The 26531-nt window shown below is 40.9% G+C and overlaps 2 protein-coding genes across 6 annotated transcripts; one reads left to right on the top strand and one right to left on the bottom strand.

Annotated features, from left to right (window-relative positions):
* tubgcp4 (tubulin, gamma complex associated protein 4) lies at positions 1–7568 on the top strand. The gene is made up of 18 exons (XM_044029534.1): positions 1–162; positions 881–1009; positions 1272–1394; positions 1476–1529; positions 1641–1697; positions 2394–2473; positions 3047–3248; positions 3351–3516; positions 3594–3718; positions 3809–3859; positions 3935–4040; positions 4616–4723; positions 5398–5542; positions 5650–5827; positions 6125–6259; positions 6369–6485; positions 6554–6693; positions 6889–7568. Exons 1-18 carry the CDS (start codon positions 85–87, stop codon positions 6893–6895), a joined length of 2001 nt encoding a protein of 666 aa, XP_043885469.1. The 5' UTR covers positions 1–84; the 3' UTR covers positions 6896–7568.
* Positions 7558–26531, bottom strand: tp53bp1 (tumor protein p53 binding protein, 1). Of its 5 annotated transcripts, none has more exons than XM_044029531.1 (29): positions 26395–26531; positions 23018–23237; positions 21822–21906; positions 21639–21723; positions 21470–21537; positions 21261–21383; positions 20625–20679; positions 20367–20536; positions 19286–19412; positions 19104–19198; positions 18832–19019; positions 17266–18403; positions 16858–16974; positions 16585–16776; positions 16381–16447; positions 15808–15900; positions 14722–14986; positions 14238–14297; positions 14001–14153; positions 13133–13353; positions 12662–12832; positions 12015–12409; positions 10813–11004; positions 10358–10540; positions 9389–9577; positions 9164–9258; positions 8378–8574; positions 7964–8100; positions 7558–7877 (listed from the first exon to the last, which is right to left on the bottom strand). In XM_044029531.1, exons 2-29 carry the CDS (start codon positions 23195–23197, stop codon positions 7693–7695), a joined length of 5226 nt encoding a protein of 1741 aa, XP_043885466.1. In that variant the 5' UTR covers positions 23198–23237; positions 26395–26531; the 3' UTR covers positions 7558–7692. The 5 variants fall into 5 exon arrangements, 4 of the variants coding, with proteins under 4 accessions (XP_043885466.1, XP_043885465.1, XP_043885467.1 ...); XM_044029530.1 differs by lacking the exon at positions 26395–26531 and adding an exon at positions 23513–23561; XM_044029532.1 differs by lacking the exon at positions 26395–26531 and adding an exon at positions 23513–23561 and having other exon boundaries at positions 16585–16725.

Genomic DNA, 26531 nt, shown 5'->3' with positions numbered 1-26531 from the left:
TCTTAGGCGGCAAGTTGTTTTGGTTATTGAATGACAAGCCCACCACTGCATTATTCTGTTGTAATTAGTTAAAGCTGAACTAAAATGATTCACGAGCTCTTGTTGGCTTTAAGTGGATACCCAGGGACAATTTTCACGTGGAACAAACGGACAGGTTTGCAGGTAAATCAGTGAAATAGCACAGCTCTCTGATACAGTAACGTGTCTACTATCACTGCGCTATGCTAGCGTTAGTATGTTTTGTAGCTTTCTTGTAAGTTTAGGCAAATGTTATACTCCGTTGTCTAAAAATAAAGACTTATTTGATGCACATATTTATATAGAATTAAATGATGTTGATTATGTAGCAGCAGTTTGAGTTCTACCAAAAATATTCATCATTTCATCAAGTACAATATACTGTAATTAATATGACAGCTTTGAGGATCTACAGATACTGATATCAATCCGATTCACTATTTATATAATATTTATGCAATATTAAGGGCTTTTGGAATTAGATTATGTTTCTCAATTTCTGAACAGGTGATTTTGACTAGTATCAAATCGATACTGATTGACTAATCCTACTTGCAAAAGACTGAGAGAAAGTGAGTAAAATATATTCCATAGATTAGAAGTATTTTGATTCCTATAAAGAACATGATGGACTGCGGCTGATTAGTTGCCTTCACGCATCTTCAGTCTATTATAGTGAAAAGGGCAGAAAAAGTTCACCCATCTATTCACTTGCAACCCTCACTTAAGCAGGAGAAGGAGCACCATCTTATTTTTGACAAAACTAGTAGTCCATTAGGTGAGGTCAGAGATCATGCTTTAGTTTGAGTCAAACGTATCATTAATGTATTTGAGATCATGAACCATGTTATCTTATCCACAGGTGTCACAAGACCTGCCTTTCCTTCACCCCAGTGAGACCAGTGTCCTCAACAGGCTCTGTAAACTGGGCTCTGACTACATACGCTTCACAGAGTTCATAGAACAACACACTGGCCATGTGCATCAACAAGTGAGTTCCAGTCCTACATTACAACGTGTGTATATACAGTATTTAAGTCGTGAACATCTATCTACCCTATCAAAGAAGAGGGTTGATGTTGCTTACTGGATTGTACTCCGCACAACAAACTCTCTAAGCAAACACTTCCTTTAAATTTCCATACAGATTGGATTAAGTGATGTAGCTTCATTTAAATGTGTTTAATTATTGCATAAATGATTTGTACATTAAAATGAAAAATGTAAACATATGTGTATAATTTGCTTTTCAGGAACATCACACAAACCAGCCCAACCAGACTGGACTTCATGGCATTTATTTGCGGGCTTTCTGCACAGGGCTGGACTCTATGCTGCAGCCGTACAGACAGACTCTGCTAGACCTTGAACAAGAGGTAAAATGACAACACAGCCAACAACAATGAGTGGAGGAGCATGTGACGGGAAGTAAATTCAACTTCTGTCTGATGTTTCAGTTTCTTGGAGATCCTCATCTGACAATATCCCATGTGAATTACAAGCTCGATCAGGTAAAGCAGTCATTAAAATACCTTAGGAGATAATATGTATTGCATCAGTTGTACATTTTTCTACAATTAAATATTTCTTTTTGTTTTAACATTACTTTTTTTTCTTTCCAGTTTCAGTTACTATTTCCCTCTGTGATGGTGGTGGTAGAGGCTATAAAATCACAGAAGGTAGGGGAACATACTTTATTAATTTCACCTAAAACCATCTCATATAATTATTGCAACACACATGTTTTCCTCAATGGTAATATAAGTATGCATGTTGTATTCAATTGGAGCTACAACCCACCAGGAAATCCAGGGTTTTAATCAGTTTAATTTGACAATGTATGTTGTGAATTTGCCATGGCTCTGAACAAAGAAACAGGCACATTATGGTATCTTGGCCAAACCAATCCTATATCCATTGTTTATATTCACAAAGTAGTATAAATATTTCAAATACAAGTCAAATGCTTTCTTCATCAAATAACAGTTGAGACAAGGAAGGATAACGCCTTCTCATCATCCAACAAGATACATGTAAATCAAGACCAAAGTAATTCATTTAAAAAAATAAAAAAATAAGTTGGGAAGCAGCAGTGATTTCTAATTTCTTATAATGCATCAGGTGCTGGTGATCCATTGTTTGTGTTGTCTTATAATATCCCCTGGAGAATCATTCATTTGAAACTAATCAACAGAAAAACACTGATTTGCATTTCATCAACAGTTTGGAAAGCAATTGTTGAGGTTGGGTGCAACTTTTCATTACTCAGTATGTTTAATGTGAATTCAGAGCTGTGTTGGCAGTAAGCTCCTTAGTCACAGCTAAGCAAACCAACTGACCAACATGTGATTCCTGCTGTCTATGTGCTGCTTTAGATCCATGGTTGTCAAATCCTGGAGACGGTATACAAGCACAGTTGTGGGGGGCTTCCTCCTGTACGCATGGCCTTAGAAAAGTAAGTCATTTCCATCTGGATCATTTTGTGTTCTTTTGTGATGTGTTATAGACACAACAACTTTTTCTTAAGATCAGACTTATGCTGTTTATTATTATATATTATCTATATTATATGTATTATTATATACAACTGGAAATCTTCCTTTTCTTAAACCTGGCAGTGTTCAGCAATGTCTGATCGACATAGGTTAACAATGGACGGCACTTGTGAACGTCAGAAAAGACAAAGCACGGGAAAAAAACAAAACACAGTGTTCTAGAGTGGAGCAAGCAAACAAGTCCGCCACATGATGAAACATCAAAGAAAAAGCTCAGGGCTCATTTAGTAGTGTAATTTCCATTAATTCAACAACACAAATATAATGTCATGCCTGTTTAGCCTGCAGTTAAAAAAAAACAGGAGAAAAGCTCTTTCAAGAAGAATTTTTTTTGTAACCGAAATTGTGCAATATGTATTGCCTCACACCAGAGTGGACACCGTGAAATCCTTTGTAGGACCATATCATGTCTAACTTTGTCATATTAAAATACCAAATCAGATTTCTTTTTCCCATCTTTTGCCATTCGGCAGGATTCTTGCAGTTTGCCATGGTGTGATGTATAAGCAGCTAGCAGCTTGGATGTTGCATGGATTGCTGCTGGACCAAAGCGAGGAGTTCTTTGTGAAGCAGGGTCCCAGTGCTGGAGGAGCTGCTGCCAACCAGGAGGAGGAGGAGGAGGACCTGGGACTGGGAGGCCTGAGTGGGAAACAGCTCAGAGAACTACAGGATCTGGTGAGAAGTTCAGTTGGACACACAGGCCTGCATTCATCACTGGGGCTCATAGCTCAGGATTTCACCTTAGTCTTGATTATATTCTTCTGTGTTATTGTGCAGAGGCTGATTGAGGAGGAGAACATGCTGGCTCCATCTCTGCAGCAGTTCTCTCTCAGAACTGAGATGCTGCCTTCTTACATCCCAATCCGAGTTGCCGAGAAAATCCTCTTTGTGGGAGAATCTGTCCAGATGTTTGAAAACCACAACCACAATCCATCGAGAGCTGGTATTATACTAAAAATCAATGTGAAAATTTGTGGTTGCATAATTTTATTGTCTTATTTAGACTTTTGTTTATTTTAGGCTCCATACTGAAACACCAGGAGGACACGTTTGCTGCTGAGCTGCACAAACTCAAACAGCAGCCTCTCTTCAGTCTGGTGGACTTTGAAAACCTCATGGATCGCATCAGGAGCACAGTGGCAGAGGTGAGCTCATGTGGTGCCATACGATTTTCTCTCTTAACAAAATATAATAAAAGTATAAAATGTAGTTATCACAATCCTTCTAACTTGTAGCACCTCTGGACGTTGATGGTGGAGGAGTCTGATCTGCTCGAACAGCTCAAGGTTTGTACTCCTCTCAGCTCTGGATCATGAATCACAGCAGAATGAACAGTGTTGACATTGGTGTTTTACTTCCAGATCATTAAAGACTTCTACTTGCTTGGTCGTGGTGAGCTCTACCAGGTTTTTATTGACCTGGCACAGCACATGCTGAAGACGCCTCCAACAGCTGTCACTGAGCACGGTAATGTTTGATATGTGTAACTGTGGGTAAAATGTTTTTCCCCAATGCCTTGTCCTTTTATTGCTTTGCACAGATTGCATGTGCTTTTCTGATATTAACAGCTATAGTATATTGGTGTACTGATCCTGTGTTAATACCATGATACATAATGCATATTTAATTGAATGGAATTTGATTTATTTACAATGAACTCAACACACCGAAAACATTGAGCATATTTTAATTTTTGACACTACATGTGCTGCAGATACAGTGAAGACAAACACTCTTTATATGCAAAATATGTAGCGCAGAAAACAACAGAGGTGATTCCAGGGGCACAAAACCTGGTTGAGCTGTGGTTGTTTATCACGTTGTCAGCGTCTCATCAGTGAGGTTGAAACATGAGCTGAATGTAAGTTTGGTTTATTATAAGATTGATATTATAGTTGGGAATAGATATTTACATGACAAAAAATGATAATATATTTGCAAGTACTTTGTTGTTAGTATTGTTGTTTGCATGTGTGTACATTTATTAGTTACATGAAGATAAAGCAAATGTATTTTAATGTCATGCGCTTCCTGTTCTACAGATGTAAACGTGGCCTTTCAACAGGCGGCTCATAAGGTGCTGCTGGATGACGACAACCTCCTGCCTCTGCTGCACCTCACTGTGGACTATCAGGGCAAAGACAGCAAAGGTCTGAAGGTTTTTTTGTTTGTTTGGTATTTAGCACCACTCTGTGGTCTTTCTGAATAAATATAAAAGAACCGCACTACACCTGCAGTAAGTTTGGTAGATTTATTTTATTTGTGACTAGAGCTTCATAATACGAATATTTACACCAAATACTTACTTTTTACTTGTTTTTAGGTTTTAGGTTGAAGCTTTTCATGCGAGAACTTGCCTGTTTTCGGTCTCTTCTATCATGGATAAGTCAAATATTTTTAGATGTTTGGTACTGCTGGTCAGACAGTTGGTCAATGGTTAGTCAAAAGATATAATTGCTTTTTGCCTGGAAAATTGTTGTGCACATTTTATTACTGATATTTTAATAGAAAAAAGTTAGTATTTGTATTCCTGTTTTTCGCAGCTCATAATATGATCAACAGATCATTGTATGCTAAAAAGCATGTTTCACATCAGTTCATTTTAGAGTGAAATTGCAACCTTAATGTGGTGAATCCTTCTCGCACACTGAGTGAAATATTCCTATATTCAAAAATTAATTACATTAACATGACATTAAGTCATTTTGTAGAAGCATAGCCATCAGGAGCAACTTGGGGTTGAGCGTCTTGCCCTCGCTCTACTACAGATCCACAGTCTCCTGCATTAATAATTGTTTGTTTCTTTGGGTTTTCTTTTAAACAGACGGGTCAGGCCCCAGAGATGGAGCCACGCCCCCACAGGACACGTCCCCTCGTGAGGTCCCTCCCACAGGCTGGGCAGCTCTCGGCCTCATCTACAAAGTCCAGTGGCCACTGCACATCCTCTTCACTCCTGCTGTCTTGGAGAAGTCTGTTTTGGTTTTGGTTTCCTATTATGGCTGTCTACCAATAATGTATTTATTAGAGAGCAACTGTTGAGTGTCATCTCCTGCTTGTTTCTTCTCTTTGTGGTCAGGTACAATGTTGTGTTCAGGTACCTGCTCAGCGTGCGGCGGGTGCAGTCACAGCTGCAGCATTGCTGGGCTCTGCAGATGCAGAGGAAGCACCTAAAGTCCAGCCAGACTGATGCCGTCAAGTGGAGATTACGCAACCACATGGCGTTTTTGATCGACAACCTGCAGTACTACTTACAGGTAACAATTACCTGAGCTTCCCAGTTACGTAAACAATCAATTTATTTACGTATTTTAGAGCATACATGTACTATAAAAGTATCAAGCAAGTAGATGCATCTTTATCTTTTCAAAGCTCATTATTGAAGCAGAAATGAGAATCTCGTGTTTAAGAAAATGCTCTCATTTAGGGAAAAAACATTTTGTGTTGTTTACATCTAACGTTGGCCCAAACGTGGTGTTTTGCAAACTGTTAAGTTTGAAAGACACATGTGAAGCTGCTTTTTCAGTGAGTTGTTTTCCTTTGTCCGTCTTTAGGTGGACGTCCTGGAGTCTCAGTTCTCTCAGCTACTTCAGCAGATCAACTCTACCAGAGACTTTGAAAGCATCAGATTAGCCCACGACCATTTCCTCAGCAACCTGCTCGCCCAGTCCTTCATCCTACTGAAGCCGGTACGCATCACATCTCCAAATTATGTTGGAATTCACAAAAAAAAGGAGATTGTTTGATTTTAGACTCAGGCTGTTTGCTCACAAGATACCAAAATGCTCATGTCCTCAGGTTTTCCACTGTCTGAATGAAATCCTTGAGCTGTGTCTCACTTTCTGCTCACTGGTCAGTCAGACTGTGGCCTCTCTGGACGAGAGGGGAACTGCTCAGCTTGACATCCTGGTCAAGGTACAATCATCTTATTTGTCTATTTTTTTTGTTTGTTTTTAAATAAAATTGCTATTATCAAATTTCAGGGTTTCAGACGGCAGTCGTCCTTACTGTTCAAGATCCTTTCAAGTGTGAGGAATCATCAGATCAACTCTGACCTGGCTCAGCTGTTGCTGCGACTGGACTACAACAAGTACTACACACAGGCTGGAGGCACTCTGGGCAGGTAGGTAGGACACACTATGCAACATGGAGCAATGCTTTTTTCTTTTGTTATATAATATTATATAGTGTCCTGATGCAGATAATTTAAACATGTCTTTTGAAACGCAAAATTAAGCATCAGACATTAGACGGGTCCAATTTCAAAGTGGCTGATATTAACTTTCTTTTAAACGATTTTTGCTTTGTCTTTTTTCAGTGTTTAAGAAGAGCAAAGACGTGGACAGATGAAGATTGTATATAACACTGTTACACTCTTCTTAAAGTGTATCTTTGTAGATCATCCAAAATGATAAAATCTGATATAGACCGCTTTTTGTGTGTGCAACAGTCACTCGACATCTGCCTCAGAATGTTCCATGATTGCCTCAGTGCAACAGAGAAGGAAAGAAACAAGCAGCACATTTGTTTCTTTTCATATATAGTGACAATTGTTGATGCAGCAGGAATGTTAACCAAGGTTTCAAAAACTGTAGATTAGATAAACTACTCTGTAGTTGAGATACATTGCAGGAATAGTTCAGCATTTCTCATAAATGCACTTTTTTGTCATGTTGCTAAGAGTTACACGAGAACATACAGTAAAAAACACTCATGTTACATGAATCGGAAGCCAATGTTGTTGAACCTCAGAATGGACTCATCAGTTAAACATCAGGGCACTAGATTGTTTTTTGTTTATACCTTGTAAAGAATTATGAACAAAATCCCATTTATTGTAATGAGGCAGCGACCTGAGATACAATTTCCACATCATCGCCCAACTCTTTTTTTTGGATGATCTGTACCTTGCTTCTTGTACAAACTGTAAATACTAAAACCTTATTACACGAACATGTTCCTGTCGAGAAAATAAAACCTGAATCTGTTAAAATGAAACGAGAGTCACAATTTATTATCCCATAAAAATAGACAGGATAAAGTTATATACAGCAGAGGCATGCAACAGAATAACGTTGAACATTTAACATGATCCAAGGCATTTTGCACACGTGGAGATGGATTATGAGGTGTAGTCGTGACAATACTGAGGTTTGCTGTGGAAATCCAGACGCTCCCCGCAGATGATGCTCTGAATGATCCACTCGGCGGACACGAGTGGGATTTCCTGCGATGTCACATTTTTTGCTACCAATGGTGGACAGGCATGGTCTGTCACCACAACATCGTACTTGCCAGCAGGAATGTCTGTGATCAGAGAGAGGATTAACCCCAGTTAATAGTTAACATTTCACAGTGCTCAGTGTTTGAACATCATGTTGTGGACTCTGTACCTGAACTGTCCTTGTCTCCCTGGAAGTGCCGGACTGAGGAACATCCACCCATAGTGACCAACTGGGCCCAAAGCTCCACTGGCTTCTCAAACATGAGAAGGACCCGCAGAGCTTTGAAGGGACTGCAGCGAGAATGCCTGAATAAAGGAAAATAAGTTCCAAATTTAAATAAATGATTCATCAATTAAATATAGGACTGTTCTTAAACAACATTTGAAAATCTCACACAAAACTTTATTTTCATAAAGTTTTTTTCAAAAAAGAGTCATTCAAAAAAAGGAAAAAATGGAACAGTCAGAGGGACAACATTGTGGTTGATAAAAACAAATTTCAGACAATCCTCTGATGTAAACCTAATACATGAGATCAAACCCAAAGTATTAAATTATGAAAACACCAGGTGGAGCTTCATACCATTCTACCACGGCATCGTCTGGCCCCGCTCCAGCAGGCAGCAGGTAATTCCTGTAGTTGAGCAGCTTGTTCTCCTTGCAGCAGTCTCGCACCCATATATGAGACACACACGGAACACCGCTGGCCAAACACAGCAAGTACTTCCTAGTGCGGCAGTGCTGGTCAGCTATGAGCAGGCTCTGATACGCTGCCTTACACTGATGTGGAACACAGAAGAACAATATGGAGATGAGCTGAACACAAACCTGCACTCAAATATATGAAGTTTTGTCAGGAATAAGTGTTATGTGAACATACAACGTAAATTTGGTCTTCAGCAAAGGGTAGAATAACATGTGGATACAAACAAAGCATTGATTACAGTGGGCAGAAAAGATTATGCAACACAGGGTGTCATACACTGTATTAATGTTTAGGTTGTTAATGTAGGTCTGAAACTAAAATACAGGAAAATATCTTGACGTCAATGAGAACTGATTTAAAGCAGATCAAGTTTGGCACCTAAAAGGCCTGGAAACCCAAAACTAACACTCTGTAGCAATTTGAGCACATACAGATCTACTTGTATTTCTCTCTTTTTTAAGCCTAAATCATTTCCTGAAACTGGGGTGTGATTCTTAGCAAACATTACTCAAATGGCAGTATTAAGTGAATGCAGTTTAATATCACCAATTTTTGTCGAGGTAAAATAACATGTCGGAATCATGGATACTTGTAAATACTGTGAGTAACAATGATACTTTTTAAAAAATGTACTGAATTTGCTGTAGTAACTGGTGCATGTACCTGTTCCTCATTAAAGTCAGGCAGAATGAAGCCTCCACCTGCCTGCAGCTGAGACTCTGTGTATGCTTTGTTGTATGGGCCGATCTGCATGTGATCTGTGGAGGGGGATACAAAAAAAAAAAGACTGATCCAGTAATGATTAAAAGAATAAGGAGAAAACACTTGAACTGATTCAGTGTGTTGCAGCACTGTAACACCTTAACATTTTTGTCCTATCTGCCTCACCCTCGTCGTCACTGCCGGTGAGCATGTTGGTTAGCCGGTCAATCTCCGAAGAGGCCGTGAGCATGAATGCAAAGCCCATGAAGAGAGACGTGTTCTCGGGCAGCGGTCCATGAGTCTCTGCCACGTCACAAGACTGACCAGGGAAATCTGTGCCACTGCCGGATGTGTTACACTCACCAAGCCGCTGAGCTGAGGTCAGGAAAACACCGACGCGTTAAAGTAGAAGAACGGAATCTCGTTAAAACTGAATCAACAGTTACAATAACATCAGTTCACACAAAATTACAACAACACCTGTTCTCTCCTTTCAAACCTCTGGACATTTGATGTTTAGAGAATTCAATGATTGAAACAAGAGTCACAAACTGTGAAAGATTTCTCTGAAATATTTTATAATACAATGTAGAAACTTCACGGTAAAAAGAAAAAAAATCAAATCATATTTACTGTACTTGAAATTATTCTTAAAGAAAACACACCCGTGAAAAACACCCTATATCTGCCCTCCACCTGTGAACCAGCACCGTGATAACACTGCCAGCATGTTAATTACCAAATCAGTCTCAGTAGCAGCCAGCAAACAGCAGCAGAGGATGGACACATGGACGTCACTGTGCCTTGGTTACGCTCAGTGCAAGAAATTACACATTACTGATTCCACAGAATTTCATCAATGTAAATAATCTTAAAATATCATCAGTTCATAAAAATATTAAAACCACAATATAAAATATACTAAAATAACTTCTCTAAAATAATATTTGATATTTATGTCGATTCATACCAGAATCGTATACATGTGTTGGCCCACTATTACATTACAAACTAGCTACAATTAGTTAAAAATATCACAACTTATAATCAACTCAAGATGAAAAAAAAAAAGGCCAGAATTCATGATGTTAAAAACAAATCGTCTCCCATTCACATTCACACGTGGTCATGGCGTCAGTGATTAGGTCTCTGTACCGACTCTGGCGCCCGGACCTCTGCGGCCTCTCTTGGCCGGCGTCCTGTTGTCCGCGGCGCTCGTCCTCAGCTTCCTCTTACCAGAGGGACCGGGAGTATGAGGACTGCCTGAGGAGTCGCGGTTAGGAGTGTTCTGACCCTCTGAGGTCACTCTGCGCCTCCTCTTCCCCTCTACCAGGTTATCTACGGAAAAGAATAAGACATGTTATTCAAGATCCATGCATATGGAAAAAACAATCTTCTGGGGAGATTTTCCTTGTTTATAATCTATAAATGATGCCAAGTTACCAAGTTAAACACTCCATCATCTAGTTTCATAGTTCCCAGAGGATAAAGTTACTAACTTACTCAAACTTTAACTTGTAATTGGTCTTCGGCTCTGGATTAAATCAAAAACATTAAAAACTATCCCTAAATTATTAGTAAAAATCTGTATCCAGCTGTGGTCTTCTTACCCAGGCTGATGTCTGAGGCCTTGGTCAGGGGAGTTGAGGGCTCATAAGGCCCAAGACTGTGCTGCTCCCTCAGTTTGTTTCCCTGCTCCAGAGAAAGGATGACTGCAGTCCTGTTGTACCACTGCCTCTGGCCCTCCCTCTCCACACTGTAGAACAGCTCCTGGCCTTCTGTTTTATGACCTCTCACCACACCTGAGACACAACGAGACAAATATGAAGAAGTTAAATTTAAAGCTGTAAGAAGAGTTGACCGTCCCTTGCACTGCTGCACCTGTGCACTGCCAGTAACTCAGGAAACTGGCAGACTGACAGACAAGGAAGATGTCATTTCCTCTTCATCTTCTTTTTATCCGGGTTGCCGTGGCCACAGTGAAGGGTAATTTTATCTTCCTTTGATCTGTGCAAGTCTCCAATGAGGAAAAAATATTTTGTTTTCAATACCAGTCAGTGCTTGGGCCTCAATTATAACTAAAAAGAGTCTGTTTTTGGAAACAAACAGCTGCATTATATGTTATTCACCTACTACATTGTTGCAATGGCTCCTGCAACCCTTGTAATTAATAAAATATGCTATACATCTATTACAGTGATGCAACACCCGTCCAACACTTCTATTGTCATAAATGTGTAGAGCAACACTGCCCTTGTTTTTTCTCCCTGAATTTTCCTAATGGACAAACCTGAAAATGTTGAAGTTTTCATTTTTATATTTACTTTGCTGTAAGTAAATACCAGGGTTCCCACGCCTTGGTTGACATTAAATTCAAGGACTTTCCAGGATCAGTTTCTTCTAATTGAAGGACTGAATGCTCTGACACAGCTTAAGTTGGTGGTATTCACAGCATGCTTTGCATCTGGCCAAGTGATGGTCCTTGGGATCACGGGCAAGCCAATCTTTGTAATTCAATCTTGAAATTTGCATTTCCCAGGCATCACATAATTTGGTTACTTGCTCCTTGTTATGCAGGGAATCTATCGAGCAATGCAGGACGCATGAAACTGTAATAACAAACAAGGGCATATCAGTAGCAGGAGACATTCTTGCACAAAATGCAAGCACTTTCAATGACCCATATCTATTTTCAAAAACTTTCAAGAGCCTTGACATTTATTTTAAGCTTAGTGCAGGAAAAGCTCACCAGTTTGTATAATAAAATGAATTGAAGAATTTAGATGGTTGAGGTTTTGCTCTTCATCCTCACCTATGCTGAAGTATTCATCCTCCAGAAGAGCAGTGACCTCAGTCTCTAGGGGAATGGGATCACACAGCAGGATGTCCTTGCCAACCACCTCACACTCGTAGCCATCGTCGAACCGCAGACGAAATCTTCCCTCTCCGGCGTCTTTGATGATGCGGCCTGAGTAGAAGTAGCTGTTGGACGACCACTTGGCCACCACGCGCAAGCCGACAAAGCTGCTGGCTGAGCTCGCCTCTTCTGGTGATGACCTGAGGGAGTCCGAGTGACTGGGGGACTCCGCATCTGTGGGGCTGACGGGGAGGCGCGGGGGGAGCATGCGGGTGTAGGGCTCGTCCTCTGAGGAGGACAGCAGCTGCCCATGAGCACCGAGTCTCTGCAGTGAGCGAGCAGCACCCCCCCTTCAAAGAGAAACACAGAGTTAAACACACCCTAGTATCAAAACATCAACTGGTTCTCGCTTTTGAAATGTGCGTTAAATTAAAATATGAATGTTTAAGGCATTTCGTGTGACAGCTCTGTGTGAGATAAGGTACAAGTAGATTAGTGAAAAGAGAAAAATGAAAGTGTTAGTGGAGAAACTGTAAAAAGTCTTATTCCATCTTTGTCCATCGTTCTCTAAACGTGCAGGACGAGCCTCAGAGAGGACTCACCTGGACGGGGAGGAGCGGGACGGGGGTCGGCCCCTTCTAGCCCTTCCTCTGGGAGTGGGTGGGACGAAGGCCCGGGACCCAAGGGTGCCATAGCCTCCGTCCTTTGTGACTACTGACCCTGCCCGTTGACCTCTGTGACCCCTCTGTTGATGCCCACCTCCCCTCCTGGGACTGGAGACACACAGAGGGGACGAATGGAGGCAGTCAGGTTGCACAGGCACGGATCTGGGATCACCTCACTTAGGACTGAAGGCTGTGGAATGATCCCAGATTTGTGCCTGAAAGCAACTTGTGGCTGAAGTAGGCAGGAATCAGTGAATCACTGAGAGATGTGGGTGTTAGAAAGTCAAAGAAGGTGCGGGTGTGACACAGGAATCAGCATGCAGCCAGCAGAGACAGGTAAACAGAGAGCCCTTATGGACAGGTTTAAGGGGAAATAGTGAGAATCTGACCGGCGTGTGAAAGTGATACCTGAAAGATCTGGCCCCTCGGCTTGACGGCACAATGAAGTCAGGCCTGGTGAAGCCACTGCTGCTTGTGGTTCCTCCTGAACTGTGCTGCAGGCTGGACGTCTTAGATGACAGAGAGCTGATGTCACCCAGGTCACCAGAGGTCAGAGAGCTGCTGCCCGTGCGGCACGGGGAGACGTCGCTGTCCAACACTTGGCAGTCGACCACTGGCTCCTCATTCTCCTAGAAACATCACAGACATCAGTCATTTACTCACATCAGAAAGACACTGAACATTCAAGAGTGTTAAGACTATAGGCATGTGAGGCTAAAGCACACAACATGTGATCTCACATTGGACATGAGGCTTTACATTTTGACAGAAAACTGGGGTTGTAAGTTAAAATTCAAAATTGTTTGAACAAATGGCCGATGCTATCTTGCTTGCTGCTAAATATAAAAGCTTTGTAGCATTTGGGGCAGAACCAAATCCAGGAAACAGCACTAAGCAGTGGGTTAACATTGCTGCAGTGGCCACTTGGTATTCAATATCCTCTGAGGTAAGTAGGTTCATACAGGTAAAACATTTATCATTGTCATAACCTTTAAATAGTATGCGTACCCACTTAGTTTCTAGTTTATTGTGTCCAACAAGCAAGTTTGATGCAACCTAATACAATGATGCTGCTACTGATTCTACTGTCCTGTGGGTTATAATGTCCAGCTCATGCTGAAACTGTTACAAAGACATGTTGATGTAGCTAAACGTTTTTTGGGAGATGTAGGTTGTGATGCTGTACAGCTTTAAACTAAGAGGATTTCCATTCATTAGAGTAGTGTATACATTCAATTCAATAGCCCTACAACTTATCAAATAACCACAGCGTTACCTCAGTCACTTTGCGCTCCACCTCTTTACCATCCTCATAATATACATCGGTGATGATCCGTGTGATGGTGGTGCGCACTTCCTGGATGGTGCGTACGTGTCTGCAGTGGGAGGGGCCTGCTGTTCTTCTAAAGGACGGAGACTCTGGCTCAACCTACAAAACAAAACCGGTCAGCTGAAGAATATTGACAGAGATGAGCTATAATGTCTCTCTCCTTATATGCTTGCATCTCCCTACCCTGCCAGCTGGGGAGCGCAGTCCTGGGGCATCAAAGCTGGTCTGCTGAGAGACGGTGCGCTGATGGAGGTGAGACACACAGGACATGAACCCAGGACACCTCATGTTAAGATTTACTGCTGTCTCAAACATACTCAACACACAAAACGCCACCTTTGTGTCTTACTTTGGAAACTTAGACCTCTAAATACTGAGATGATGAAATGTAACATTATGTGCAGTGACAATATAAGTCAAAAATAAATAAATAAAATAACCATAATCATAGATAGAAAGGGGTTTCTATTCATTTGAACACTAATAATAATAGTACATTTGATTTATATAGGACTTTTAGAGGTGTTTTATACATACATTAAAAGATCATAAAACATAGGCAGGAAGCTGAGTCAGGGAAAGAAATTGAGGGAATGAGGAATTGCAGAAACCTGTCTATTTAAAACTAAGCTTCGATTATATGCATCCTCTAGACTGACAATGTTACCTTGCTGGACGGGCTGGATGTGAAGGTTTGCCGGGAAACCACCTCCTTCCTGGCATCTGTACTGTTAGGGGTTGGGGGCTCAGAAACTTCCTGTTGTCCTCGTCCCTCTTCAGATTGCTCAGCAGGAGTGGGAGATTTAACGGTGTTCTGCTGTGGAGCTTCCAATATTTCTTGTTGTGAAGTCAGTGATTGGCTGTTAGGGAGGCTGCTGCATCCAAGCGAGGATGCCTGGGAGCTTCTCTGTGGTGAGGCGAATAGTTCCCCCCTGCAGCGATATTCAGATGCAAGGATGTGATAATGTGAGACTTACAACAAAGGAAAAATCCAGTTACAATATTTAAATCTACATACAAATAGGAATTTAGTTTCAGGAGGTGTGGATTTGAAACTCAAGCCTTGCTTTGTTAAAGCAAGGCTTGAGTAGACAAAACCACACCTTAATTCTTCATATTGCCTAAGAGGATAAACAAGTACTGCAAAAAATAGCAACCTATATCACCTCCAGGATCCAAGTAGGTCTCACTCACTGACACTGACACACACACACACACACAGGTAGACCTATTTTTGTCGACTAAAATACATTACAACAGGGAAAATCTATGCTTGTATCTGCAGGTTAAATAGATGTGTGAGGCTACAGCAGAATCTGCATGGAGAATCTTAACATGCTTCATGTACATAAAAAAAACAAATCACAGACCATACTAGCAAAAATGTATTCTCTTGTCAATTAGTTTTATGCTTTGTGTGAAATTAGTGAAGAAAGAGTCTGCATAGTCACAATTAACCTCTACTTAAGATGTGTAAAAAAAAAAGAGCTAACAAAGTAGGGCAACATTGCTTTAAGGGGACTCTTGTTTGATTTGAGACATGTGCACATACATACACCTGAGAATAACACTTGGCTAAAATGTGCCCCTTTGAATCTGGGAAAAGATGCAAATATGGAAATGCAAAGGAACAAAGGGTTGTTGGGAGCTTCGACAGTGGAATTTCTTCTATTGCAAGCATACTTGTAACTATAATCAGATCTGGCTTTACAAGTTAACAACACTAGAGGTGCACAGCAGCAAGTGTGTTTACCTGACAGATGTAGATTTGCCTGCATGTTGGCTGTCGTCCTCTGCCTCCTGCTGCCTGTGCACCTGTCTGACTCGACTGAACACTGACGGGCTGCTGCAAAGACGTCAAACATGAGCATTATTCGACTTTCATTTCTGTCATCAGCATATTCACCTCCTGCCAAGTGGATGAATTACAAAACGAGTGTCACAAAAACACCCGAAGATGCATTTCAAAATGCTTCACCAAAGGGGAGCCACAAAGAAAATTGCTTTTATGTCCCAAATAATGTAGAATGGCCATGCCCAGCTTTAGCCTTTCCAAATAAACAGAAAGCATAGCTCTGATACAGGTTACAAAGTAGAGCTGAGGCCAAGTCATTGTTAGGATAGTTTCTCAAAGACATTATTTGACATATCACAATTATGACCTAATGGTGGTGCTAAAAGTAAATATCCGAGCATCACAGTTACTCAAATCCGTCCTGGGCAAATATTTGCCAATGTTTATTGCAGTCCATCCAATATTTGTTGTGACATTTCACTCCAATAAGCAATGTGGACTGAAAGCGATGCAGTAAGTCATTTGGATTACCTGGTTTCAGCCTTGGAAACAGTGGTAACCTTGGTGACAGATCCATCCTCCTCTAACAGTGCTGGCTCTGTTGGGTAGTATATTACCATATTAGGATGATGTGAGTAAGCAGCATTTCCATGGATACCATTTTGTCTCTCCCAAGAAGTAGATCCACCCTAGCAGGGGCATGATCAGTGAACATGAGCATATTAAAGCTCTTACTCTGCAGGCTGAAAGTCTCCGAGCTGCCTTCTTCAACAGGGGTCACCAGCTTCATCCTCAAACTTAGCTTCCCCTCTCCGTTTTCCATCACATCCTCTTGGACCTCCCCAGACACAATGTCACTGGCAGCCATCGCCACATCTGCAGAGACATCACCCACCATATGTGACTTCTCAGAAAAGGATGTGATCTCTGGAAAAGAATGAGAAAACCAGATAATGTTGTGCTATATGAGCAAAATAAGGAAAATAGTTCTTGTGCACAGGAACCCACCAATGGGAGTGCTGTGTCTCAGCGTCTGCTTTAGCTGATTGATGAGAGGAGGCGTGGCACCAACAGCAGGACCAATCAGCTCCCCTTCTTTGGGAAGCGTGAAGTGAAAGGAAATTTCTGTTGTTGAAAAACACAACCGCACTCAGATTAAATCTTTCATTAAAGCCCAAACACCCTTTTTCCAGATTTTTTTTTCCAGAAAACTGTATGTGGAAGAGAAATACAGGCAAATCATAAAGGAGCATTATTACCTGAACTTTGACCTCAACTTACATCATAGTTTACACACAGGAAATCACATTGGACTAAGCGACCCTTTCAAAGCCATATTTGAAATCCTGCCCTCCATGTTGGAAATCAATACTTTTAACCAGTTACAGGAAATCACACTCACTGTGCTCATCTTACCTCCTGAGCTATCGCTGAGGCTCTTGTCTTTGAGCCCTTCAGGTTCAGGCCCCTTCATCTCAGTGTGTGGGAATCTATCAGGAGATACATTCACTTCCTTCGCCTGAGCTTCGTGGCCGTTAGAAGAGGCGGACACATTGCCTCCGATTGGCTGGGAGCTCTTGGTCTTTGACTGTGGCGTCACATCTTTCTTCAAAATCTGGGAGTCTCCCTCACTGTCTGTAACCACAATCACACTGTCCAGTCCCTGCTCTTCACCGTCATCCTCCATGGGCTCAGGAGACAACACCTGACTCTGGGAGAGAGCAAGACCCATTGCTGAAGCACCACCTCCCCCTGCACTCTCCTCTTCCATGAGTGCCTCCTCCTCCTCCTCTTCACCCTGCTCATGCTCCTCCATCATGTTATTGTCAGTCTGGCTGTCACCAACTGTTGGACATTGCTGTGGTGACGATGGCTCTACTGGGTGACTAATTTCTCCTCCTCTTACATTCAAAGAACTCCTCACCACATCCACAACAGATGTCTCAGATATCATGGACTGTGAAGGCAAACTGCAGGGTGTAATATCTGAGGGAGTCTCCTGCACACAACTGTTAACAGTCAGATCTGAGGAATTGAGGTTTGGTTGAGAGCAGGACACCATGTCAGCAGAGCTCACCTCTTTGCAGTCACTCTTACCTTCTTTAACATTCACATTTTGTACATTCAAAGAAGTTACCGCTGCTTTGTGCACATCAGACCTGTGCAACAGATTGGACACTTCAGACTTGGAACATTCACTCTGATGCTTAAGTGATTCAGCAGAGGTGGAAGATTTCACATTAGTGTCAGTGTGTGATTGTACCGCAACGCTATTGCTCTCACTCCTCTGGTGACAGCATGAAGCCACAGAATCACTGGTATCCACACCGAGTGGCTTTTCAAATTCCTCTATCTGTGTCGCCTGACTGTCCTCTTCGATTTGTTCTGAGGTCTCCGGAGCTGCGCCACTATTTTCAGTGTTTATAGAGAGTTGCAAAGGCAAAGTGAATGGAGCCGATTCCAGATGTTGAGACTGTGTATCATGATGCATTGATGCAGACATCTTATCTAATGGTTTTGAGGTGTCCTGACTCTGTGTTGGGGCAAACACATCCTAGGAAAGTAGAAAATCAACACAAGGTAACCCAAACACTACAGCAGCAATTAAAGATCATCTACTTAATTGAACATCAGATAATGAATTGGTTGTTTAAAGACATTGATCTCTGAGAAATAACATTAATGAGAATCTGCATTATGTGATTATGTGTCACTTTTCCTTAGTGATTTCATGTTTACATAAAAGCTCAAAATTAATAATGGATTTTCAGTTGACCTGTTGACCAGCACTTGTATGTATATAAGACATCATCAACATTAATAGTAACTGAATAGCTTTATGTTTGAGACAAGTAATATAAGATGCCGCATTTGAGCTCTCAATAACTTTGATGGGCAATCAATTGTGGATCAATGTGTTGTATCTTTGAAAATGAAGAGGTTATGTGATTAAATTAAAATAAAATACAAAACAGTACATACATGGGAGAACTCTGGTTGAGAAGGTAATGACAGGGTGCGTTCCAACACAAAACCAGGGGGATTCTGAGATACAGGAGTAGAGGCAGACGGTTGTGGTTTAGAGGCTGAATCCGTTTCCATTGGCTGATCATCCTTTGCCCCTGCACCATCATCTGGAGGCAATGACGTATCCATTGGTTCATCAAGACCTGATCAGAAAGATACTTTTACCACTGCTTACCAGCTGTTTCTCAAATGTAAATTCAGTCATTAAAGCAGCTTTAGTCATTTACCACTTCCAATCTCTGGTCCAGTGGGTGAGCTGGGAACAATTAAAGGAGTGCGGGTGAAGTTGTCTGGGGTTGGGGCAATATAATCAACTGAGCTCCTAGAAACGGGGGCAAACAACAAGCACATAAATTAGAGAGATGTACAGTGTGAGGATGGACAGTATATGAGCACTAGTGTGACTTACTGCGACAAACTCTCCTGAACCAGTGTTCCCTGTCCAGAGAGATGCAACAGTCCCAGGGTGCGGGATGGCGTTGGGGTCGGGTGACCCTGCTGCTCCGGCTCAGACACTGTACTGTCTACTGCAGCACCTGAGAGCAATGCAAACAAGTGTTAACTACTGCCCATGCGCGGGCGAGAGCGCTTGTGCACACACACACACGCTCATAGACTATGGTCGCACTGCGACCTTAGCTATGTTCAGGATTTCCGATCACAGATTAGTGAGTTTAAATAAACTGATAACCAATCACTATCCAATCACGTGAGGGAGCAATATGCCTACTTAAATAACTTGGTTATTTACTGTATATACTGTTTAATGAGTATCAACAAAAGTATTCTTAAGCATTTTGTTCCCATGTTTGACAATTTCCACACCTAATCTAATGATTCAAGATTCAAAAGACTTTACTGTCCATCACATAGTGAAAGCTCACAAAGATATTAAAAACTCATTTAAACCAATGAGACGCATCCATTTTGCTTTGTTTGTTTGTTTAAAGCAAAACAAACACGTCTCATTGGTCTGTTATGTTCGTATACAGCAATTTACATTACATTCAGTGGTCTCAAAATTCACTAAATTGATATATCAGGCTTGAAAATGTACACACACCTCCACCCCCAAGGGTCAGAGACCCTCCCACCACAGTCTAATAAATCCTGTAGGAAACACTGAAGTTTAGCTTTTACATCATTCAATGTTCTCATTCAAATGGCTTGTGTTTTACTATGGTATGAAAGTAACCTTGTACAGTAGATATTTGAAACAATGAAACGTGACAAATGCTTTAATGCAAGAAACAACCACATCCATATTTACTAAAACCATGATTTATTAATACTTTAATTCCTGATTTACTTTCCTTTTTTAAATTAAAATTATTCCCATAAATAAAAAATAACATCAGTGTTCCTTATGTAAAGTATATATGGTCTTTACATTTGGTGTATGTGTAATGAAGTAAATGGGATCTACAACGTAGACAAACACAAGCATGAACCTTGAAGTAACCACATGTGCACCAAGTGTATGAACGTACCTGACTTGTCAGAATGAAACAGGTCCTCCTGTGAGGACAGGATCTCAGGATCTTGTTGATCCTGCTCATCAGATGCATGAAGGCCCTGCGAATGCAGCAGAGCCTGGACACTCAGCTTCCTGCCCGAATGTGCGGGAGTGTCTGACGAGCTGCTGGAGCTCACCTCAGATCTGGCAAATGACAAAATAAATGTTAAAACCAAATCAGCAGGTGCATCATTAGTTAATGTAGAATTTGAAACACCACATGGACCTGTACCTCACAGATTTGTTGTCCTGATTCTCCAAAGTCCTGGAGCAAATGTTCTGCTCCGCTGGTAATGAAAAGCAGGTAGAAATTAGATTGACTATTAAAACCATCAGCAGCTGCAAAGCAAGATGCCAGGATGAATATTCTGATCAGGTACCAAACAATAAAACTGCAACAAACAACCATGTAGGTGATATTTGCAATTAATTTCTTCTCTAACCACACCGACACACACACACACACAAACCCACACACATAGAGTATATGTGTTTTATACTGACAATACAACAGTAACTCCCTTAAAGCATGAAGGACGATGTAGGACTACGTCATTTTGCATCATAAGCTAATAAGATACTTATCAGAAGTTTTGAAATGCACATATAAATACAACTAAGACAAACTGGGGACCAAGCGGGCGACAAAATATTTCTCTTCAGTGGAAAATTAAATATTGTTCAGGAGGTTCTTCCCAACCCTGTGGCAGAATTTACTTTTTTCATAGACTATAGCTGCTTAAATGTCCAGCACCATGAACACCATTCTTACACTATTACTACTGGCATTACAACAAACCGCAGACAGTGGTAAAATACAACATTTACACAACTGTTACATGTAAGCAACAAACAAAAGACCCAATACCTGATTTGGTGCATTTCTCATTGACAGGCTGCAGAGAGAGGTCTTTCTCCTGACAGTTCATCACTTCACCACGCAGATCTTGACTCTGAGAAAGCTCGAGAAAACCAAACTGGGAGGCTTCCTCTGATATACACACAGAAATATAGATTGCTGTTAATGTCTGGTAATATTTGGGACTCAACTTCACTGGATGTGAGAAGGTCCCCTACCATCATGCTGATTACAGTGTGTGGTGGAATCAGCTCCAGAATCCATATCAGTGTCCTCTGGTCCACTCCTGAAAAAACAAAACACAAAAAAACAACCGGTTTGAAAATACTCCATCAATCTCTGCACCTGAGCAGCATCAACCAGCAACAAAGAATGGTCAACGCCTACTTTTTCTTGTGTGGAGGAGGGCAACTGTCTGTAACTTGACTCTCCTCCTGGAATGACGAACTACAGTTGGAAACTGTGAGGATCCCTGAATAAAGAAAACAATAGGTTTACATTTATGTTGTTACTTTTTTCACAGACTGAGTGATTTATGTGCCGTTTTCATGTTTTGCAAAAAGCTCTTACCAGGTTCACCACCGTTATTCTGGGGGCTGTCTAGCTGGCTGTCAGTCTGAGAGCATCTGCTTCCTAAAGGTGACGATATCAGTTCCTGAGGAAAAAATAAAAATCCTCTTGTTTAGGTTTTGCAGAGCAACAAACAGCCCTACACATGCCAAAACAAGTTCACTTAAATTTGTCTGCTTCATCTATGCACTGGTAACCAAAAGAAAAAAAGCTTACATTGATGGCCCAATGACATGCAGCAAGATTATGGGTAACACACACAGCTAATAGTAAATGAACATGGTTCATTCTGCTTCAAGGGATGCCATAGCACTGTTGCTATCTGCTACTCTTGTTTATTCAAGAGTGGAATAAAGACACAAGACATGCTGAAAGAATAGAAAAATTAACTGCAGATTTAACTAACTAAGATCAACATGATCCAGAAAACGGACATTTTCACTTTTACTTCCTCATCAATTACACAAAATAAAATCTAAAATTCAATGTTGGAATTTGGATAGGACTGCAAGATCTGAGCATCTGTGGTGAGCACCTCAAGTTGGACTGAGAAACCAGCAGCTCTGGCCTAACCCAACAATAGGCATCATCATTGTTAAGTCTGCATACTTGCCTTACTCTAGTTTATTAGATCCCTGTCACACAGATACATTGCACAGTTTATAAGAGGTAAAATAAATTTAACATGTCCATTCTCTCCATATGACAGAGAAAAATAAGTTTTTGGTAAGATAGTTGGTTAGTGTGCTCAGAGATGGGTGTCTAGCATTTATAGTAGTTTTTGATGGACCTCATTAACTCACTATGTATGACAACAGTACGATTTTGCTCATACAATCATTTAATTGAATAAAACAACACATGAAATCTACAAATTCTGCCCTTTCGGGCTTCGGGGCAGAAAGGTCGAAAGGTGCATCTCCACCTTTCGACATTCCGCACATAAACACCGATACTTGAAGCGCATCTAGTTAATAAAGCTCGTGTATTAAAACTGTATTTTTAGGTTATATTAGCTGTACTGGTGTATTTTAATCTATCATAATCAATACTTAAAAGTATCTCATTAGTTCAGAACTATAACTTGCTATTGTTTGTCTTGCTGTGAGTCCAACATACATCACAAAAGTCTGAGCCGATCAGAAACTATAACATATATTTTCTATAACTGTGAGTATAATGTGTCCGATGCTTACAAGAACCGGGCTGCAGGCGGTGGGCTGCAGATTGGATAGGCGGCGGGCCAGCAGGGCTCGGTAGCTGCTCTCGGGATCGTCCTCCAGAGCGACGCTGTCCGGCTGAGAGTCCTCCACGATCAAACACGGATTCTCGGGCTGAGGCAGGCTGGAGTCCAGTTCACTTCCGCCGGGATCCATGGGGTTCAGCCGAGAACAGGAGCCTGGATGTTGTTGTTAGCTACACAAACAGCAGCGAGACAAAGATCCACGCGTTAAAACCATGAAGACACGACTGCCCGGTTGTAGCATGTTAGCCACAGTAAGCTAGCAGATAACGCCCCGCCCAACAACAAGGCGAGTCGCTGCTGCGCACCGAAGAGTGTGTGCTCTAAACAAACTTAACACACGCCTGGAAACGTGTATTTCCATCGATATGTTACAAATATGCCCCGGTTTTAATTTATATTTTTATTCGTGAACACGATAATTCCACAAGAAAACGTAAACACTCACTCCTGTGTCCCGCTCCTCGCGGCAAAAGTTCTTGGAAGCGATTTCATTGGTTCGTGTGGCGCTATGACGTAGAGCGAGGACGTACATTAGTTTTATGGTTGTAGGATGTTTTTTTTCACGATGAAAAAAAATCTGCATCACTTCCACGATTTGTTATCATTTTCAGCAGAAGTATTGACCACATGTATTTTATGGGGAGCCATATTTAAGAGATGACAAATGATTTAACAATATACATTTTGACAAGCCCACGTTTCGCGTGATATGACGTGACATTATATGACTATTTTACTATAATTTGTATAATAACACCTAATATTTGTTGAATAGAAAACAGCCTTTTCAAAATAAATGAATTTAAAAAATGGTTTGTTTTTCATATGTCTTGAGAAAAACACCAAAAAGATGCAACTGTAAAGTTCTGCACTTTGGGCCAATACCACAGAACCTGAGTTAAGAGTGCACATAAAGCATACAGCATCATTCATTACCTAAAGCCTATACAATCAAATTGCCAAATGCATTCTGTTAATAATTTTAGTGTGAATATCACCTGAAATCAACTTCATATTATGAACTAAACTAACACATTGCATGATGTTTTATTTTTATTTTATTTAACTCATGTGTAATAAGTGCAATTTTCTTGACACATTTTAAATAGCTTGTTATCTCCAACCTTCATATTACTGTTCAGCCTGTTTTATCTCTCTGGTTAATTTATTTTAACTACAAGCATATACTATTTATTCTATACTTTCAATGCATTAGGCTGTCCTGCTGTGCTTTTATTGTGTTTATGTTAGGGATGGCATGATACCACCTTCTTTGTGTCTGATACCAATATCACAAACTAGAGTATGTATCAATACCGAGATGTCTGATACAGTCATTTTAGTCAAAGTTTAGTAAACTATGACGCTGTTGAACACAATTCAAGTGATTATAAAAACATAATTCTCCAGCTGGGTAACAAATATACTGTCAATAAAGAAGAAATAAAAAGCCGTCAACATGACTCAGCTAAAATGCTGTTGCTGATTTTTATTTCCATTTTTACAGCCTGTGCATAGTAAAGCATGTGATATATAGGTATCACATGCTTAGGTATATATCCAATCCAGTGACCAGTATAGGACTGATATCAATACTGAGTATCATATCGGATAATCCCTAGTTTATGTTTCTGCATTTTTTTTACTCTGCCTAAACAAAGAATTTTCTCATGTAAAATAGAGATTTAAACTGAATGAATTGTATTTTGCACTATTAGCATAACTAAACATAAAGTTTTTACAGGTTACACAGTGGAGTTTTACACTCCAAGGATAAATCACGAGAAATCTAGGACACTGCAGTGAGATCTTCATGGGCCCTTGTGGGGCTTCAGCAAAATGATATGTAGGTTAACCTTTTTTCACTATCATTTCCCTCCGCTCGAGTCACTGACTTATGCATATTCCAAGGATTTACATAATTTTCCTTGTGTCTGCTCTTTCCTCCACCCCTGCACACACTCGGCTAATTCATTCTATATTTTAAGGGTAGCTGAGGCACATTTTAAAGAAAAAATATCAATGGTAATATTTATGGTATAATCACGATGCATCTGGGCCACTCTTGTTATTTACAGATTAAGAATGGAAGAATCTTCTAAAAATGGATACCAGAGTTGAAGGTACAATAAGCTGTGATGCTGAGAGATTGAAACTGCCATCAGGCACAGTGACAGCACAGAGTAGATGCATTTTGCATTTAAGAGCAGCTCACAGCTTTGAAAATTAACAGACGACCTTTCAACCAAGAACATTATTTTGCCTTCAAAATCTGACAACCTCGGTTTCCATGGAGACGCCACATTGTCTATGCAAATACTGATCACAGAGGTACAATTTGCATAGAAAGTACAAAGAAACAAGCACTTGACTAAAAGCTGATGGTGGAGTGAGTTGTTGCTCTTTAAAAAATATGAATAAAAAAAAATCTTCTGTATGTAACACAGTACTGTTCATGTATAGGCCGTCTCCTGACCTCAGGTGAACAATAAATTATACCAATAAATGTTATTATTTACCATTTCAATACCTTCATTTAAATAGGAATAAGGTATCAAATGATGTCTTGAGAGAAATATCACAGCAACTATGATGACACCTACAAAATATAAAATACCATGACTGCAGACAGTCATATAAAGTATAGAGTCTTACATCAACAAATAATGATTTGGCTGAGGGGTATTAGTAGTATGATTGTTAAATGATCACAACAGAGGCTCCTATGTCTGCAGCCTTTGTGGTGTTTGATGGCTCTTCATCTTTTTTGCTATTTTTTGCCTCAAGTCATCTGAGGATGCAGTCTCAGCTGCCAGACACCAGCCATGGACATGACCACAGCATCAGCACCAGCAGCAGCAGCAGCAGCAGCGTGGGCATCAATGACCGGCATTTCAGCAGCACTGTGGAGACACTAAGATGGAGACATCCCGACATGGGAACAAAGCAACCATGATTATCTGATTCTGCTCAATAGCCACACGTGCAAGTCAAATATTGGCTCATAAAATATAAACATGGATAAGGAAATACAATGATATAGTTGCAGCTGAATGGATGCTGTTGTGAGCCCCAGTCTCCTGCAGACATCCCTTTAACCGACTGGCACCGCAAAGTTCAACGTTACGTCGTCATTTCTGCAGGTCTGTCGGGCTGACACCCACATTAAGAAATGCGCAGCCATACCCAAAATGTCTAATGTGAGCCGCCGCCACTGCTGGAGCTGACAGACACAGAGATCCACAGCAGGAGCCCGCGCTGCTGCTACAAACACGCCACTGCTTATCTCTATTCAATGCGAAAACAAACAAAGAGATTTGTTTTTACCTTGGATTTCAATGTGTGTGCTGATCGTTTTTTCCCCCCAGTTTGTTTCACTGTCCCGTTGTTTGCAATAATATCGAGTCCGACATCACGCACTGGCTCCTCTGCCTCTGTTTTGCTGAGAGTCAGGGTGTGGAATA

The sequence above is a fragment of the Solea senegalensis genome, linkage group LG7 (assembly GCF_019176455.1).
Source record: "Solea senegalensis isolate Sse05_10M linkage group LG7, IFAPA_SoseM_1, whole genome shotgun sequence".
Lineage (NCBI taxonomy): Eukaryota > Metazoa > Chordata > Actinopteri > Pleuronectiformes > Soleidae > Solea > Solea senegalensis.
Note: the sequence above shows the minus strand (reverse complement) of the source record. Positions and strands in the feature narration are given on the sequence as shown.